This window comes from Salvelinus namaycush, chromosome 32 (assembly GCF_016432855.1).
Source record: "Salvelinus namaycush isolate Seneca chromosome 32, SaNama_1.0, whole genome shotgun sequence".
Taxonomy (NCBI): Eukaryota; Metazoa; Chordata; class Actinopteri; order Salmoniformes; family Salmonidae; genus Salvelinus; species Salvelinus namaycush.
Window position 1 is genome coordinate 14940147 of NC_052338.1, and position 19971 is coordinate 14960117.

The 19971-nt window shown below is 40.9% G+C and overlaps 1 protein-coding gene across 1 annotated transcript in view; it reads right to left on the reverse strand.

Annotated features, from left to right (window-relative positions):
- Window positions 1-17921, reverse strand: part of LOC120026855 (potassium channel subfamily K member 9) — a 40994-nt gene extending 23073 nt beyond the window's left edge. Inside the window, exon 1 of the mRNA XM_038971572.1 lies at window positions 17639-17921. Coding sequence (XP_038827500.1) covers window positions 17639-17921 — 283 coding nt within the window. The remainder of the gene's footprint in view (window positions 1-17638) is intronic.
- Window positions 17922-19971: the final 2050 nt, after the last annotated feature.

The window sequence follows — 19971 nt, forward strand, 5'->3', positions numbered from 1 at the left end:
CAATACAGATTGAAAGATTAAAAAGCACCCCAATGAAAAGCTGAGCTAAAAATGTGTCTTTTAAGATCTCTTATAAATATGTCCACAGTTTCAGTCCCCCTCAGGTTCTCTTCCCGGCAATTCCAGAAGCTGGGGGCATAACTAAAGGCTGTCTCCCCATGCTTCTTGGTCCTAGGCTTTGGGATAGGTAAAAGGCCAGTGCCAGAGGTCCTGAGGAACCTACTGGGTACATAACTTAAAAGCATGTCTGACATGTATCGGGGTGCATAATTGTGGACTGATTTAAAAACCAACAGAAGAATCTTAAAATGTATTCTAAAACTCACAGGCAGCCAGTGCAGAGACCTTAATGCTGCAGCATACTGTATGTTTTGCAGTTGGCTTTCTGGGGTAGACCAGACAGGAGAGCATTACAATAGTCAAGCCTGCTTGCAATAAAAGCATGGCTGATTCTGTCTGTATCAGCCTGAGAGAGAAGCTTAATTGTAAGTAATAAGTCATTATTTTTCTAAGAAGCTGGAACGTATAACAGGGAACATCTTTCACGTACAGAAGCTTTTTATAGTAGATATTTGTGCTCACGCTGCACACACATGGTCTAATTCTAAGCTACTGCTCACATTCTACGCTACTGCCCGTTACCTCACACTTCTGGATGTTGTGACTATCACTGTTCACATAGGGCTATTTATAGTTCAGCTTTTTGCACAGTGACATACACGCACACGCACGCACACACACACACACACACACGATGCCATTCCCTGCTGTGAACTGCAGGGGGAGCTGTGAGCACAGTGTCGATCAACTCTGGGGTTTATTAGACTATGCAAGCCATGAAAATCCACTGTACTGCAGCCCTTCCGTGTGTGTGCTCTCTTCTACTACTGTGGCTCTATTGTTTTCCAGCCTCTAGGGACACACCGTTTAGAGTCACAGACACCACTTGTAGAGCACAGCATGCTCTAAACCGCCAGAGCAGTTCTTTCTGTGGCGATGGGTAGAGCTGATTTCACTGTTCCCACCACCATGTCTCTGGGGAGAACATCTACTGTGGTTGTGGTAGGCCAGTCTGCTTTTACAAGGCAAACTACGGCCTCTTAATGAACAGAAAAGGTCATTAGGTGAGTGCTTACATATCCCACTCCCCTGAGACACCCTTGGAAAGTGGGGTCAGAGCTAGGAATCAGCCATTATTGATGGCAACCCAGGAGCAATTAGGGTTAAGTGCCTTGCTCAAGGGCACATTGACAGATTTTTCACCTAATCAGCTCAGGGATTTGAAACGTCAACCATTTGATTACTAGCCCAACACACCTAACCACTAGGCTACCTGCCACCCCAGAGATAAAGCATGGATAGGATAGCATAACTAAATGAGTCCTCCCATCACATAGATAAACCACACAACACAGAGCAAAAGTAGTGACAACATCAACACATGTTGAGTTAACAACATGGACATGACACACCACATACACATTTTAGGAGAGGAATGCTTGAGAAGCAGAAGGTAGTGAGCTGAGACCTAGCTGTTAGGCATTGTTGTGGTCTGCTGCTGGCTCACCCGATGAGGTGGGGTGGTCAGAGTGGACCAGGGGAATTAACTTCATGGATCAATAGCCTACTCGGAACCAGAAGAGGAGCAATGCTGAGCTGGAGGCGCAGGACTGGACCTAATGGGCTAAATGTCACAGCTTTTAATGCAGCCACACCCACTGGCCAGGCTACCTCAACCCCCAGATCAGACTGCTATGTACAGATCTGTAATATTCCAGTTCAGAGAAGGTTCTGTGGGAACATGTTTGGTTAGTAACGATGATGGTAATGAATATCCAATCCAACTAGTGACTTTGTTGCAACAAGCCCCGAAACACCTTGTCATTCTGCATGCTGTGGTGTGATAGGGGTGATTGGGCTCTTTTACAGGTTATTATTCATTATATTTCTATTTTCTAAAATAAATATATTGTTTAGGCTACAAAATAGTGAAATGGTAAAAAAGTATGGATTTTCTTTACAGCTGTTCTTCAAAACACACTTCAAATCACTAGAAGTAGTTTTGCTGATTCAAATGGACATTTATCATTGCACATTTGTTAATATGTATATATTATTATTATATATTAGTATTTTTATTATTATATATTTTTATTGTTTGTGTTGTTTTATTTCACTTTGTCCTGCATTGTTGGAGTTCAGAGCGCAATAATTTCACTGTACCCTGAAATTACATCTGCAACCCTGTACATGTGACTATTAAACTCTCGAATCGAAGGAAAAATGCATATTTCTGGTCTGCTGTAATTCTTCATATGCGTCATTAATGTCAGCTGAGAGTCATTACGTTCATTAGGTTCTCCAGCCCTAGTTTTAAACTTTCAAAGTCACACTATAATTTGATAACAACTTATTTCCTGGTTCCCATATTCATACAGTGCCTTGCAGAAGTATTCAAACCCCTAAGATCTTTTCACATTATTGTGTTACAAAGTGGGATTCAAATGGATTTAATTATCATTTTTTTGTCAATAATCTACAAAAAACACTTTGTAATGTCAAAGTGAAAGATTTCTGTTGTTCTGTTTTGGATAAATCATAACTAGGCAAGCCTAAATGAGTTCAGGAGTAAAATGTGGCTTATCAAATGACATACCAAGTTACATGGACTCACGTGTAATAGGCGTTGGCATGATTTCTTTATGACTAACCCTTTCTCTGTCCCCCATACATAAAACATCTGTCAGGTCCCTCAGTCAAGAATTGAATTTCAAGCACAGATTTAACTACAAAGACCAGGGATCTTTTCAAATGCTTCATAAAGAAGGGCAGTGATTGGTTGATGGGTAACAACAACACATCAGACATTGAGTATCTCTTTAAGTATGGTATAGTTAATAATTATGCTGTGAATTATGTATTAAACCACCCTTACACATCTAAAATACAGTCGTCATTCTGAACTGAGCTGCGGGACTGGAATGAAGGAAAATTAAAGGGAGAGGGGGATATCTAGTCAGTTGTCCAACTGAATGTATTCAACTGAAATGTGTCTTCCGCATTTAACCCAACCCCTCTGAATCAGAGAGGTGCGGGGGGGCTGCCTTAACCGACATCCACGTCTTCGGCGCCCGGGGAACAGTGGGAAACTGCTCAGGGATGTTACCATGAGGCCATTGGTGATTTTAAAACAGCTACAGATCCAACAGAGGATGAATCAACAACATTGCATTGACTCCACAATAATGACCTAAACGACAGAGTGAGAAGAAGACCACAAATATACAGAATACAAATATTCCAAAACATGATTCTTGTATGCAACAAGACACTAAAGTAATACTGCAACAACAACAAAAAACCCAGCAAAGGAATACACTTTGTTGCCTAAATGCAAAGCCTTATGTTTGGGGAGAATCCAACACAACACATCACTGAGTAATTTCCTCCTTATTTTCAAGCATGGTGGTGGCTGCATCATGTTATGGGTATGCTTGACTTCTGAGTTTTTCAGAATAAAAATAAATGGGATGGAACTAAGCACAAGCAGAATCCTAGAGGAAAACCTGCTTCAGTCTGCTTTACACCAGAGACTGGGAGAGGAATTCACCTTTCAGCAGAACAATAACCTAAAACACAAGGCCAAATCTACACTGGAGTTGCTTACCAAGAAGACAGTGAATGTTCCTGAGTGGCCAAGTTACAGTTGACTTAAATCTGCTTGAAAATCTATGGCAAGAGCTTGAAAATAATAATGGGAAAATATTGCACAATCCATGTGTGCAAAGCTCTTATTGACTTACCTAAGAAGACTCACAGCTGTAATCAATGCCATAAGTGTTTCTAACATGTATTGACTCAGGGAGCTGAATAGTTACACAATTACTTTATTTTAGTCATTTAAAAAAATGTGATTAATCTTTCAACAAAAAAATTGCATTTTTCTTCCACTTTGACATTACAGAGTATTCTGTGTAGATTGTTGACAAAAATGGCAATTAAATTAATTTTAATCCTACTTTGTAACACAATAAAATGTCAAGAAATCCAAGGGGTGTGAATACTTTTGCAAGGCACTGTATATCAAACGTTACATATGTTTTAAGGCATAATGCAATATTTAAAGTGCATAAATCAATATATTAAACATGATTACTTATTTTTTATGCATTATTAATATCAGTACCCCTTTAACGCCAGTTACGCAACAGTTTTGAAAGATTCCTGCTTATTTTAATGTATTTTTTATAAGTATGGTTGGATAAGAAAAACTCTGTGTATTTAATGGCATTTGATGTGCTATTTTAATATGAAGGTTTCAAGGCTAGGGTTGTTAGGGAATAAGATTAATTCATTAAATATATTTTTTTCAATGTTGTTCCTACTTGTTGTTCATACATCTCAGTACTGGTCCAGATGCTTTAAAGTGTTGGTTTACGTGTCAGGAGATAACACATAACACAAGCCAAAAGGTACACTTGTTTTCCCCAACACTTGCAGAGTTCAAGTGTTTAATCACTGTCTTTAACCAGAGAGAAACCAGAGACAGCAGGGGGTGATTGGATGGAGAGGAATCCTGCAATACTCTACCTTCTTAGAACAAAGACTAAAAGCTAACCCCTCACCAAAAAGTAATGCCATTACCTAGCCCAACACTAGCGCATACTGAAAGTATGTGATTGAAAATACATTGGAGAATATTACATGTAAAAAGTACAAGAAACTCCCCACACAGGTACTCTAGATACTTCCTGTTTTCAGAAAAAAATGTCTGCACAGGCAGTAGCCATTTTGCTACACTTTCTTCACAACCTCTATTTCGCAGACAGTGATGAAGAGAACTATATCTGCTGTAAACTCAGCACAAAGTGAAACACAGGAGGAGCTCTCCTTTGGTAATAGATGTTCGATGCAAGCTGCTCTTTGAAAATGGGGGTGATACTTAAATGAATAGAACATGAAAAATGAGTTTGATGAAACACGCAACACGCTGTGGAGCCCACTGTGGGTTTCAAGAGCATCCTCACCATGTGAACATTACACTGAAGGCTCTTAAGACCAGGGGACATATCCACAAAGCATCTCAGACTAGAAAATTGGTGTTAAGTGCTGAGAATAGAGACATTTTACTCCTACTCTTACGTGTAAAAATAAAAGCTATGCATGAAGCCTCTTTAGTCATAAGAGTCCCACCTAGTTGACAGATATTTAGGACACCTCATGAGCTGAGTTACCAGCAAGTATCTTGATAATAGAGAATGCAGTCAGTGGTTCATGCGCTACATGCAATTGCTTTGGAGTTGTTGAAAGAATGTTTTAGAAATGTCTATATGATCAATCCATATATAATCTAGACCTCATGTGAAAAGGATTTCACATGAGCCCTATTCCACATAATATGCATACATGCTTATAACCACATAGGCTAATAAATAATCACATATTTTTCTTTTGATTATTTAATTAACCTACATCATGTTATTTCAAGTTATCCCTTTGGAGGGCAATAACACCTAAAAAATGCCTGAAGTAAAGACATCTAGGGACTATGATAAGGTTGATTGTAGTCGATAAAATGATAGACCTTTCAAACATTTTATGCAACATTATCAGCGAGTGATTTGATGCCAACTGTGTCAGAGCGATTTAGAGTTGTTAAACGGGAATGGTGAATGTGTTGATATACTGAATGAACACAACATTAAGAACACCTTCCTAATATTGAGTTTCACCCACCCTTTTACCCTCAAAACAGACTCAATTCGTCGGGGCATGGACTCTACTTGTGACCCGTTTCAGGAAACTAGGCGTATGACGCAAGTCACGACTTCACAGGAGAGCCGTTTGAACGTAAAAATGTGCAAAATGTGTTTTGGGGCAGAAATGCCATCTCAAACATGTGAGTTACACCCCTTTTCCCCCTCAGAACAGCCTAAGTTCATTGAGGCATCGACTCTACAAGGTGTCTAAAGTGTTCCACAGGGATGCTGGCCCATGTTGACTCCAATGCTTCCCACAGTTGTCTCAAGTTGGTTGGATGTCCTTTGGGTGTTGGACCATTCTTGATACACTCAGGAAACTGTTGAGCATGTAAAACCCAGCAGCGTTGCAGTTCTTGACACAAACCGGTGTGCCTGGCACCTACTACCATACCCCGTTCAAAGGCACTTCAATATTCTGTCTTGCCCATTCACCCTCTGAATGGCACACATACACAATCTATGTCTCAATTGTCTCAAACCTTAAAAATCCTTCTTTAACCTGACTCCCCTTCATCTACATTGATTGAAGTGGATTTAACAAGTGACATAAATAAGGGATCATAGCTTTCACCTGGTCAATCTATGTCATGGAAAGAACAGGTGTCCTTAATGTTTTGTACAGTCAGGTTTTAACAGGATTCCTGAGACTTTTCTGAGATGCTTTGTGGATACGGGCCCAGGAGTCTCTGGGAGCTTTCTAGTCCTCAAAGTAACCAATATCGTCTAAACAAAATCTCCAAACAATTGCTGTCAAGACCACACAAACACACACCTCACCCCACCAAAAATGTGCTGCCACAACCTCATTTGCAGAACCACACACAAACACACCTACACACACACACACACACACACACACACACACACACACACACACACACACACACACACACACACACACACACACACACACACACACACACACACACACACACAGCACCAAACAACAATCACTGTCAAGACCACACTACCCCATTGACAGAACTCTTCACCAAACGATCTTTGTCAACAGCGGTTGGAGATGACAGCCCCTGAGGCACACACACCCTTCCATATACACACAAACACACACACCGTACACACAAAGTACACACACACATCCCAAACAATCACTGTCAACGTTATGGTCCGGCTGATGTGGCTGTAGGAAATGACAGCTAAGTAGGGAAGGAGGGACAGAGTCCAGCTGTGAAGTGCCTTTGGCTACCGAGAGCTGTCAATCCCGCTGGCAGCAGACAGAAAAGTGAGTGTCCACTGTCATCATTCTCCACACTAGATGCTATCATCACGCTGGCAGACAGATGAGACATAGAGGCCGAAATGGCACCCCACTCCCTATATTGTGCACTACTTTAAACTAGGGCCGATAGGGAATAGGGTGTATTACACAATACAATGTAGGGAATAGGGTGTATTACACAATACAATGTAGGGAATAGGGTGTATTACACAATACAATGTAGGGAATAGGGTGCCATTTCAGACGCAGCCAGAGAATCAGCTGGTGCTGTGTAGCTCCATCAGTCATACATATGACACATCACCTCTCTCCTGCACAAATTAGCAGCATAGGGTCTAGAGAGATACGGCCAAGGTAAACACGTAATGATTTATATTTTCCCTGTGCTACAGACGGCTATATCGGTCCACTAATACAGGACTAGTAAAGGCCCAGTGCACTACTTTTGCGATGAAAAACATATTTTCAAGGGGGTGCTGCAGCACACTCTGCACCCCTACTTCCCGCAGCTATGCTGAGGTCAACTCCACATAGCTCTTAGAAACAAAGGTGCTATCTAGAACCTTAAAGGGTTCTTCATCTGTCCCCAGAAGAGAACCCTTTAAAGAAAATCAACACAGTCTGAGTCACTGTCATTCAACTACACTAATAGAAAAAAGGGTTCCAAAAGGGTGCTTTAGCTGTCCACATAGGTGAACCCCTTTCGGTTCCAGGTAGAACCCTTTGGGTTCCATGTTCTACTTGGAACCAAAAAGCGTTCTACCTGGAACCAAAAAGGGTTCTCCTATGGGAACAGCAAAAGCACCCTTTTGGAACCCTTTTTTATAAGAGTGTAGTTAATTGACAGTGAATCAGACAGTGTTGATAGTGTTGACAGTGCTTAATCCCTGTCTATTGCAGCGACTGTACCCAGAACATGGTGGTCAGACTTTTATAGCTCCAGTAGTTGCTGTTATGGTAGAAAGACGTGGGCAGTGTTTGTATTGGAGAATCTAACTAGTCGTGACACACAACAGCAACACAGCGCTTCAAAGAGCTTATTCCTGGCTCCCATGAAAGCTATTGTTCTGAGAGCAATAAGAATGTCAGTGCACCTGTCCTACACCCAGGTGTACACACACACACACACACACACACACACACACACACACACACACACACACACACACACACACACACACACACACACACACACACACACACACACACACACACACACACACACACATACATACATACATACATACACACACACAAGGCAATGGGAGCTTTTCATCTCACACAGCGTCATCAGAGATTTAAAGATATTGTTGCCTTGAATGATGTCAATCTATACACACCGTTTTCACACTTAGCTGTAATCCAGTAAGACATCAACAGCTTTTTCAATTTTGATTGAGCAGTGCCATGTTTCTTGCTCTGTATTAGAGGGAAAGAAATGTAAAAGGCCTATTAGACTAATACATTTTGTGCCTTTTGAAGAGAGTACTTTGTGACTAATGCTCTGTGTCCATGTCACGTTCCACCAGTGTACCCCATTACCAATTCAAAGGCATGATTTAATCGCAGGCCCGAAATCACTACAGAGAAAAGCTCTAGAAGTGTTTTCCCACCCCAGGATACATACGGGCCCTGGTGGACGTAGCGCAGTAACTAGAGAATAGGATGTCCTTTGGGACGAAGCCTGTAATAACGTGTTACATCACAGCCTCTTTAGTAACCTGTGCTTATTCCATCACTGTACTCTATTCCCTGGACTGTACATGACAGACTCAGCAAGTCAGACCCCAGTTCTGCAAGACATGGGGTTTTTCACCTCTGGGTCTACTTTCGGCCCACCACAGGACTGTGTTAGCCTGTAAAACTAAAGTTTATTCTGTGCAGCTAATGCAAGGCCTTAGGTCTCTGGTAAACTAGTCATACGAGTGTGGTTCACCATCGAAACCACGTCCATTACAAAAGCACCCTTTGCCTATGCAGTCTTTCTTCACACACTGATGTACAGAGCCAAGAAACTTCTTCTCTTTCCGAGCAATTAGTCAGATAAATTAGTGGAATCAACCCCCAAGCCAATGTGGACACAGTGGAAACGTGAGTTAGACCTGCAAACAGAACAAAATCACCACAACGACACGGCACGCAGCGTCTCCACGGCAACAACCAGGGTTCTAACGCGGCTACAGCTGTTCTCATATGCGCTCATCTCACCTCAGCTTCTAAATCAGGACGATCACAAGCTATTTATAGATTACTAGCAGTTAGCAGTGTTGGTGGCCATGGTGATGATGAGGATGATGATGATGATGATGATGATGATGATGATGATGATGATGATGATGATGATGATGATGATGATGATGATGATGAGGATGACTTTGTTTGAATATCAACTGTAGTTAAAGTAGTCAAGTTCAGGGAATAATTCTACAGTGTCTGACTTGTTTTTATTAGACACAATGAGCAGAGCCAGATTCCTACAGCAAAGCTACAGTAAAGTTCTCTCTCGAATGACTTCTCAAAATCAATGTGACAATATGACAGTTCTGTATCCAGAGTTGTGGGTATCAACTTTCTTTGTTCACCTATGTTGTGCATGCACACACACACACACACACACACACACACACACACACACACACACACACACACACACACACACACACACACACACACACACACACACACACACACACACACACACACACACACACACAAACACACACACACACACACACACACTGTACATAAAAAACATCACAAATCATGTTGTTTCAACTAATTATTATTAAGTGACTGGCCTTTTTTACTAAACGTTTCAGTCAAAGTGTTACATCAATTATTTAAAACATTTTGGCCCAAACTTAGCTCCAACCTAAGAAAATGTGGGCAAAAATTCTGTCAACTTAAAATGATGTGTTTGCTCAATTTGTCTCATATGTTAATTCAACCCCAAAACATGTTGGCTTGTTACCAAAAAAAGGCTGTGGAACTAGTTACACACACAGTGCTTTTAACATACAGTGTTTTCAACTTACATATTTGACACATGATTACATTGTGCGTGTTCATTTATACAATAACTAGTATTCAACATGTTTTCACCTGGGATTTGAACTCAAAACCGCTCGGTTTATGGCATCCCGACCTTCCTGCTACACCCCTATGTCTCTATCAGTTAACGTGTTAATGTGTTAAAACTTAATGTGACTATTCTCTCATCATTGATTTGATTGACTTAGGTGTTCTGTATAGTTGTCTAATGTTGCTGGGTCATATTACTCTGTTTAATGTTACCCCTTAATCACTATTAAACATGAAATAGTTTTTATTGAGATTTACTTTGAAGTGCAAAGCGCAATACCATTGAAATCAGGCATTGGCACAGACATGGTGGTGTGGGAGGAAGAATGGAATACTGCACTCAAGAGATTGTGAGTTCAAATCCCAGGTGAGAACGTATGTGTGTAACTAGTTCCATAGCTTTATTGTTGCTGGTAAAATGCCAAAATAATAATTTCTATTTGAATAAACATATGAGACAAATTGAGCAAACACATAATTTAAGTTGACTTACCTTTTCTCATGTTGGAGCTAAGTTTGGGCCAACTAAGTTTGGGCCAACTAAACAAAGAAAAGGCTGTGCACACACACACACACACACACACACACCTACACACACACACACACACACACCTACACACACACACACACACACACACACACACACACACACACACACACACACACACACACACACACACACACACACACACACACACACACACACACACACACACACACACACACACACACACACACACACACTGAGAGGTTCCCAAGGTTCATTCTGCCCTTCTGATGTCTATCCAGCCGGCACTAACACCTACAGCCAACATTATCAGCCGTGTGTACATAACATTCACCATTTGTGTTTAAGTTGTTTTTTTAACCCCTCACATGGCAAGCCGTTAGTGTCAAGTCAAGTGACTCATCCTACTGCTGAATGTTTTGATGGAAAAACAAATAGTTTGTTTCTTTATCTGAATTTGGAACGTGTCTCTTACAATGTAATAACCTCTGTATAATTGAATTTCCATAACTATCATGTAGATAGGCTATAGCAAGATTTATTAATTGGAGAATATTTTTAACATGTTCATATTATTCAAACATAACAGGCAACTAACCCCTTCCCCATCTATTGAAACCAGAAAAGCATGAGCCACGGGCTGAGTATGAGCCAGGTCAGGTGAACTCATTATGACTCAAGCCATCAATGCACTCTACAGCCATGCATAGCCATGGGCTGATCCACTGATTAAACACTTAGTACAATAATAAACGTATAGGCTATACATGTATCTCACTGTACTGGCCGTGGTCCTTTACCACATTACAGATTGTGAAGAAACATGTTTTACAAAAGAAAAGGAGGTTGTGTTCATACTGTTGACCTCTGTTTTCATGAGGCAAAGTCCTCCTCGTATCATTTACTTTCCTATGGGATGTCTCAGTCTGCACCTAAGTCAGGGGTGTCAAACAAACGGCACGCGGACCGGATCCAGCCCATGAGGGGTTCCAATCAGGCCCGAGGCTGGTTAGAGTAAAAAGAAAATGAACAAACTCAACATGCTTTAAAATGACTAAAACCGTTACCGATGCACAATCATTATCATTACCTTGGCCTATGTGATTGCATGCCTTGCTTGTGCGCATGTGAGTGTTTGTAGGCTATGTTACCTTCATTTTCCACGCCTCCACAAGGTGGAATGCATCCCCAGAAATATTTTCTACTTCTCCTGGATTGTAGGAAAACATACTGTACTTTCTGAAAGGCTCATGGGTTATGACATACTTTATAATGAATCGGTAAGTGGAGCTGCTTTCTGTAGCCTCTGTACAGCAGGCTGTGTTGCGTGTCTTTGAACAGGTTTCACTGGACCTTTAATGTGACGTAACAGATGCTTAGAACGTTTTGATGGAAAAACAAATAGTTAGACAAAACTGCTACGTTGTCACTTACATCCATATGAACTCTTTATTTATGGGTCTCTTACAGTGTAAGTACCATGTAAAAACAATTGTATACAATTAGAGTTTCCATACCTACCTATCTAGATACACTGTAAAACCAAGTGTTAAGAATCTGAACACATAACTAAACACTTTTCTGTAACATTTTTTAAACGCACAGAGGCATTTGGAATTTCACCGAAAACGCGTCACGGTGTTTAGATTGTAAACACCAGAACATGTTTATTCGTTGTAACACTTTTTAAACACATGCACACGTTTATACAACACTTAACACTGTATTGTTTTAACAGGGTGTAAAGCAGTATTTACATATTTCCCAGCATGTGTGCTTTTGTGTGGATCGTGCGAGATACCCACCCATGACTGTGTTTATTAGTGACACAGACATGATTGTTGCATTCAATTATTATATTTCTGAGGCCTTCTTCAAGTGACTGCCTAACTGAATGTATTTCAATTAAAAATAAACCCTTTAATGACCACATATTATATATTTAATGAGGCCTTTAGTTATGGCCTAGTTATCCTCGACATTATGGTCTAAAAATCCTGGCTCATGGGCCACATCAGACCTGCAAGTCACAATATGCTGGTTTGTGAAGTGATTAGAGAGAGGATATCCAACAATTTGAATATGTTATAACCCACAACTTGCACTCAGAGTGACTGCTATGGTGAAGGTTAACAAACAAGACTACCTAAACCATCTAAACTGGAACAACCATCTCAGTAACAGGTACAATATGTCCAACCCCTTAAAGATTTGATTTGTTCAGAAAAATGTAAGTGATTTATCTTTGTATAGTATACGATCAATGAATCAATCAATGTGCATGAGGAAACAGATACAGTATTAAAATAAACTATTCTAAATATCAATCTGCAACAAAGCATGCTGGGAAATATTATAATGGGGCCCCTCCCACATCTTTGAAGTCAGCACAGTCGAGTAACAACAATACCATGCGATTGAAAGATTTATTGAATCAAATGTCTCGTTCAGTTGTGCTGAAATGTAGGTAAGGTGACAGACATTCCTAACACTGATCTGAATAAAAGGCATGGAAAGTCACATCTATTTATAATGACCAAATGCACTCTAAACAGGACTATGGGAAAGTACACACTAGTGTTTAAAATCTGAACACTTAGGAGTTATAGGTGTTCTCCTGGTTGGAAGTTGACTGGAAAAGGTTGACTGTCATATTTAATCTTGCATTGTAAATACCTGTGTTAAGATGAGAACACCTATTGGCAAATCTAAATGCCTAGTGTTTAAGTATAAACACTGACGTTTAGGTTATAAATGTGTCACGTTTCATGTTTCATGTGTCCACATCATTAAGGAATTATCATGGTCCACACATGATAAAAAAAAAGTTATATAGCTGCACCATTGAGAGCATCACGACTGGCTGCATCAACACATGGTATGGCAAATGCTCGGCATCCGACACCAAGGTGCTACAGAGGGTAATGCGTACGGCCCAGTACATCACTTGGGCCGAGCTCCCTGCCACCCAGGACCTCTATACCAGGTGGTGTCAGACGAAGGCCCTACACATGTTCTACAACTCCAGCCACCCAACTCTCTGCTACCACACAGCAAGAGGTACCGATGCACCAAGTCTGGAACCAACAGGAGCCTGAACAGCTTCTACCCCCAAGCCAAAAGACTGCTAAATAGTTAGTTAAACAGTTAACCAAAGCTACCCGGACTATCTGCACTGACCCTTTTTGCAGTAACTCTTTTGACTCATCACATACACTGCTGTTACTGTTTATTATCTATCCTGTTGCCTAGTCACTTTGTCCCTACCTATAGGTACATATCTACCTCAATCACCTCGCACCCCTGCACATGGACTCGGTACTGGTACCCCGTGAATATAGCCAAATGTTGACTCATTGTGTATTTATTCCTTGTGTTAATATTTGTCTATTTTTCTATTATTTCTATTTCTATTTCTGTCTGCATTGCTGGGAAGGGCCCGTAATTAAACATTTCACTGTTAATCTACACCTGTTGTTTACAATGTATATGAAAAATACAATTTGATATGATGGTTATACAGTGTAGGCTATAGCAAGATTGGAATAATATCTGATTCATGGGAGAATGTATGTTTAAACATGTCTGCATTATTCAAACATAACAGGCACCTAACCCCTTCACCATCTGTTGAAACCAGAAAAGCACATATGAGCCAGGGCAGGTAAACTCATTATAACTCAAGCAGAGACAATCTACAGCCAAACATAAACAATGATAACCAGGTGATAATGCCAGGAGCTGTTCTTTCAGGGCTACAGCACTAATAGCTCATGGGAAAGCGCAGTCTCAATATGTCACTGCTGAAAACAGTGGTATTAAATCCACTGTAGGCTATAATTTAATTGTGATTTTGAATATGTATCCTAAATTATATAAGCTGAAACAAACAACGGAAATATGGCCAAACTCTAAAGGGATCATTTCACATTCAAATGGACAAATAAACAAATAGACCTGAACAGTCCATTATACATGTAGCTACAACTCTAAAAGCACATTAAAATGCATGCGCTTTTAGTGTTGTTAGCTGCTGTAACATACACAATACAATGGATGCATACTACCGTCATTTTCACTCTCCAGTAGTCATTTAAGTGTTGCTAGGCACATCTGAAGACATGCTTAGTGCATTAGTTTCCTTTGCACCGTTATGTGCCCGTGTTGAATAATATCATATGTAGATGGTGTCCATAATGTAGAAGGTGTCCCACCACCTCTCTGCTTCAGAGGGGATGGGTTAAATGTCCCTTTCCCTAATGGAGGTCTAAAGCCCACCCACTCTGGTCTTTGATACAGTTTAATCAGATGTTGCTTGGGGGAAATTAATATTGGTTGTTATCTCCAAAACAGAAACGTTTCAGGAATTGGGAAAAAATGTATATATTTTCCCCATTAACGAAAATACAATTATGAAACTTCAGATGCTATTTTGAAAATATGTTCTTGGTCCAAGAGTCATGAAATGTTCAGAGTACATTGAGGGGAGTTACTCCTTTCAATAAATGTTTTTAGAAATGTATTTGCGAGGTTTTCATCAGACAGCAACGTATTTCAAAAACAAATAATAAAACATTCACTCTTAATTTTCGAGTAATGTAGGCCTAAAAGGGGTTAATGTCTTCGTGTTATTAAACTTGTTACGGGTCCCTATGTTACCCAGGCCTGATCGACAGGTTAAATATGTCAATTCTGACATAAATAAATGTCTCTGTATGTCCATGAAGTCATGTAGGCCTACCAGTTTACTAAATGTGGGCCTTTAGTAAAGAAACATTGTGTGCAAAGCTGTGTGCCTACTCTCAGTGTAGAAACAATGCTCTCTAATCTACTGCCTGGATTTTGTTGGTCCTTCACAAAGACCATTATGATTTTGTCTTGTTTTATATAAATGCTGATTCACCCTAAAACGATTGTTTGCTTAAAGATATTTCTATATTATGGCGGAGATCAAATCCAGCTAGACCTTTCACTGTAATGTTGGCAATACCACTTCAATCAAGAAACTAGCATGTTCATTGAGGCCCTAAGCTAAATAAAGGCCATGCAAATGCCGACATTAAAGGCACCAGGCTACTCTGAATATGTGCTAAAGTTGTAGGCCTATAGCCTACAGTACGCCTGTTGACTCCGTTGGTATTTTCTACACGTATATCCTATAGCATATATACTGTACATCTGTTTTGTATGTTTTCTTCTATCAAAGTGGATATACCTCAGGATACGATTCGTTGGAGGACAAGGACCTGATCGTTTGGCCGAGAAAGGGTTATGGGCGTTTTATTCGGCCTGCTCGTGTATGGCCAGCTGCAGATCATCCCTCATGATGTGGTTGTTGGCAGCGCAGCTCACAGGAGCTAGAGGAGCTGTCCTTTCAGCACCACGTGCAGCGCAGCTCATGTTCAAGCTGCAGCAACAGCTGATGGAACGAACTTCAGTTAAGGTTACATGCACACAATCATAGCGCGGGAAGATGTTTGGGGGGGGGGACTAGTATAGGCCCGGTGCACTACTTTTGTGAAATAACTGTTTATTATTTTTTAGATAAAATAATTTGTATTCATTTTATTTTTTTCAAGGGGTGCTACAGCACCCTCAGCACCGCTACTTCCCCGTCAATGCACACAATAATGCGATTATTATTGCCTGTCAGGTTAATATAATAGTTTGTTTAAAACGTTTACATGCTTTGCAAAAATAACGATTTCCCCAATAATCCTGTTTACATGGACACGTCTGAAAGCAGGCTACTGATGAGACATTTGATAATTGCAGAACATCGCCAAACAATATAAACGTTCTACCACAGTGACCATGTTATTTTTGCAAAGACTATTTGATTCTGAGTTCAGACATATCATTTTTGTATGTGAAAACTACTTATAAGACGAATACTTTTCCGAACTCACTTAACTCACTTAATGGTGCTGGCACATGCGCAGATCAAATTGACCGCTGGGCCGTCGATTAACTTGTTTACATATCCTAATAATTCGAAAGATTGCTCAGAAAACCCGGTGTTTTAATCGGTGTATGCTTACTTCGATTATGACCTTACACTGATTAAGATACGCAGAGTAAGGTGTTTACATGACTAATGCAATACTCGGCCTTCTGCCATAATCAGTTTAATGTCGAGTGTTTAGTGTGAATGTAAACATATTGATGCCTTCACAGTTTTTTATATAGTGTTGGCGTGTTATCAATCAGAGCATTTTGTAACCTACCACTTGCATGATCTGCCATTAAATCCTGGATTCAAACATGTTGTCTACAGGGGTAACCAATGCAGATGCAGCAACAGTCGTGCAGTTGAAATTATTATACATGTAGGCTTATCATTATTTGGTTTCCAAAAATGTGTTCAAGCCTATCTCAGTGGCGTGGTAGGCCACTCCTACTTTGATGGTGCATTGTGGTACTCGGGGGAATGGTTGCATACATAGTAGCCTAAGTCTGCTTTTCGTGTAGGCTATTGATCTTTTCTCATTAAATTGATGAGCTGCTGAAATCTATAATGGAAATTGTCAGTTTATCCAGATAGACAGACACATTATGTTGCTGCTACTGATTATAGTGATGCCTTTTTTCCAGATCTATAAAGTTGATGTGCAGAAACATTGTACACAGGTGGCATTTTACTGTTATTGCGTCATCATTTTTGTTTCGCCTGTTAACATACCGGAGTTATTTAGCAAAAACTACATTTTACCTACTTTTCTAAAACAATTGATGTTGCATAATGAACAGGTTTAAGGGTTAATACCGGGTAGTGGGCATACACTACCTGTTGCTGGACTAAGTTTAGTGAAACACATGTCTGCATAATGCTGTGTTGACTTTAATTCGTTGTGCTATATAGTGTTGTAAGTGATATAGTAACTATTTAAACTGTAGCCTACTAACCACCTAACATCCACGGCCCATGACTGTCATTAGGCTATAGTCTACACTTTAAATCTCCGCATGAATGACATATTGACACAGTGGTTGTGCGTAATGCTGTTACGCAATTAAATCTCCATGGACTGTAGACTGCAGACTCACCTATGGTGGTGATGACTGTGATGGCAAAGTAAAAAGATCCCGCAAATTTCCACTGAACTCCGGCCCTGTGGGGCTCGGCCTCCATAATGATGGTCTCCAGTTTGCGGTAGTCGTCCTCGCTAATGTTGTATTTCCCTTGGAGACGCTTCTCCTCTGCCTCCAGCTGTTCTTTCTCCCGCATCTCGAAGTCTGACTCCAGGGCATCGAACACCGCGGCCCCGACCAGCAGGTACGTGAACGTGCAGATGATCAGGGACAAGGTCCGCACGTTCTGCCGCTTCATGACCACCAGGAACCGGCGAGTGAGGGGCTCATGTCCCCTCCGATCCCCCGGGAAGGCTGCGCAGCAATCGGGAAAGCGTTGGCAGCGGCTGAAAGAGGAGGGACAGACTGGCGCGTGTTGGTGACGGTGGGTGCGGTGGACAGAAGAGCAGTAGTGGAGACTGCTATGTGTGTGATCCCTGTAACAGGTCCCCAAATCCTGCTCCGGGTTCGCAGAGAGACACAGGAGACTGCTCGATCGCCGGGACCACGAGCCCTGCAGCCTAGACACTCTGCGCAAAACCTGCCCAAACCAAGTCCTCCAAGCGCGTAGTGCCATCAACAAGCAGCTGCTAGATTCCTGTTGTCTTATCGAAAAGTCAACGTTTTTTTTTACGAATTCAATTTAACACATATGGCAAAATAATGTTCAATTATTTTTCTTGTGAATCTGTAAATGCTTGATGCGGAATTCTCAGGTTGCGCATGCATTCCTGGAAGATTTAAAGAGAAATTAACCGGTCCAACAGAGGTTGGATGCGGGTGAAGCATAGGCTATTTTCGCATTTGCTCCCAGTAAGTTTCAGTAAGCAGCAACCTGTTCATCTCGCTACCTCATCTTGTCAGGCTATTTTTAATAACGAACCATCCCCCCATTTGTACATAATCAATTGACTGTGTGGAATCTAGAAATACAGCTCAGAAATATAAGACATCGCCAGAAGTAATTTCCATTTGATTCACAATGTGTTGGGCTGAGTCCTCGATAAGATACACGAGGAGAGGAACAACACAGCGCAGGATCCGGCAGAAAAAAAGTCTACTCACTTGATTCGCGCTCTGGGGATCTAAACCTAGGCAAAACTCAACAAAGATACTCAACAAAGAATTACGCTGTGCACAGCGTAATTCCTGTCCATTGCGGAATTATTCACTACCGATTCCTTTCCTCATATCGGATCATATTGCCATGATTTATGGTAAAGATAAAACTATCCCAAAACGGTGACTGGAAGAGCTACTCGTCATCAATAAATCTACATTAACTACAGGTTTCATTTCAAATGTTCCCTTCTTAGAATAGTGCCTCAGAACAAAACGTGCATTGTCACTGCATAACCTACTCAAGCAACCCGGAGCAGGAAAACCCGAAATACCGGTATAGCCTGGTGCTGTCTCATGTTAGGCGCGCGGTGACTACCGGCTCAGCTGTGCCCACCAAGTGCTCTCCAGGCCCGAGCTGATTTCTCCGCGGGCTTCCAATTAACTGGAGTTAAATTAGAAAAAGGTTCGGGTTTTCCTCGTTAGTAGAAGTTACTCGAGGCATCAATTAACGCTAGAGAGAGAGAGAAGCACTTTGATGATGAAACCGAACACTGCGTGTCCTCACAGGCTACGGATGCTGAGTGTGTGGAATCTCCTGTCAGAAGTGTGGCAGGCTAGACCATTTAGGAGACCGTTGAGATCTGATTCTCCATCTATTGTATTTTAGGACATTCTATTTTAAGACATTCTAATTGTTAAACATGTTTACTTAAAGCCGTCTTCCTCCCGAGGGGCATCTCTTAATACACCCCCTGTCCCAGGTCACCCCTTCTCCTCACACCCCTCCTGCAGCGTCTACTCTCACTCATTATCAACACGAGATTACTTCCAAACACATGACCAACTCACATACAGTGCCTTCAGAAAGTATTAAGACCCCTGGACTTTTGTTACGTTACAGCCTTATTCTAAAATTGATTAAATATTTTTTTCCTCATCAATCTACACACAATGCAACATAATGACAAAGCGAATATAGTTTATTAGAAATGTTAGCAAATGTATTTCAATAAAAAACAAAAACACCTTATTTACATAAGTATTCAGACCCATTGCTATGAGACTTGAAATTGAGCTCTGGTGCATCCTGTTTTCATTGATCATCCTTGAGATGTTTCTACAACTTGATTGGAGTCCACCTGTGGTAAATTCAATTATTTGGACATGATTTGGAAAGGCACACACCTGTCTATATAAGGTCACACAGTTGACAGTGCATGTCAGAGCAAAAACCAAACCATGAGGTC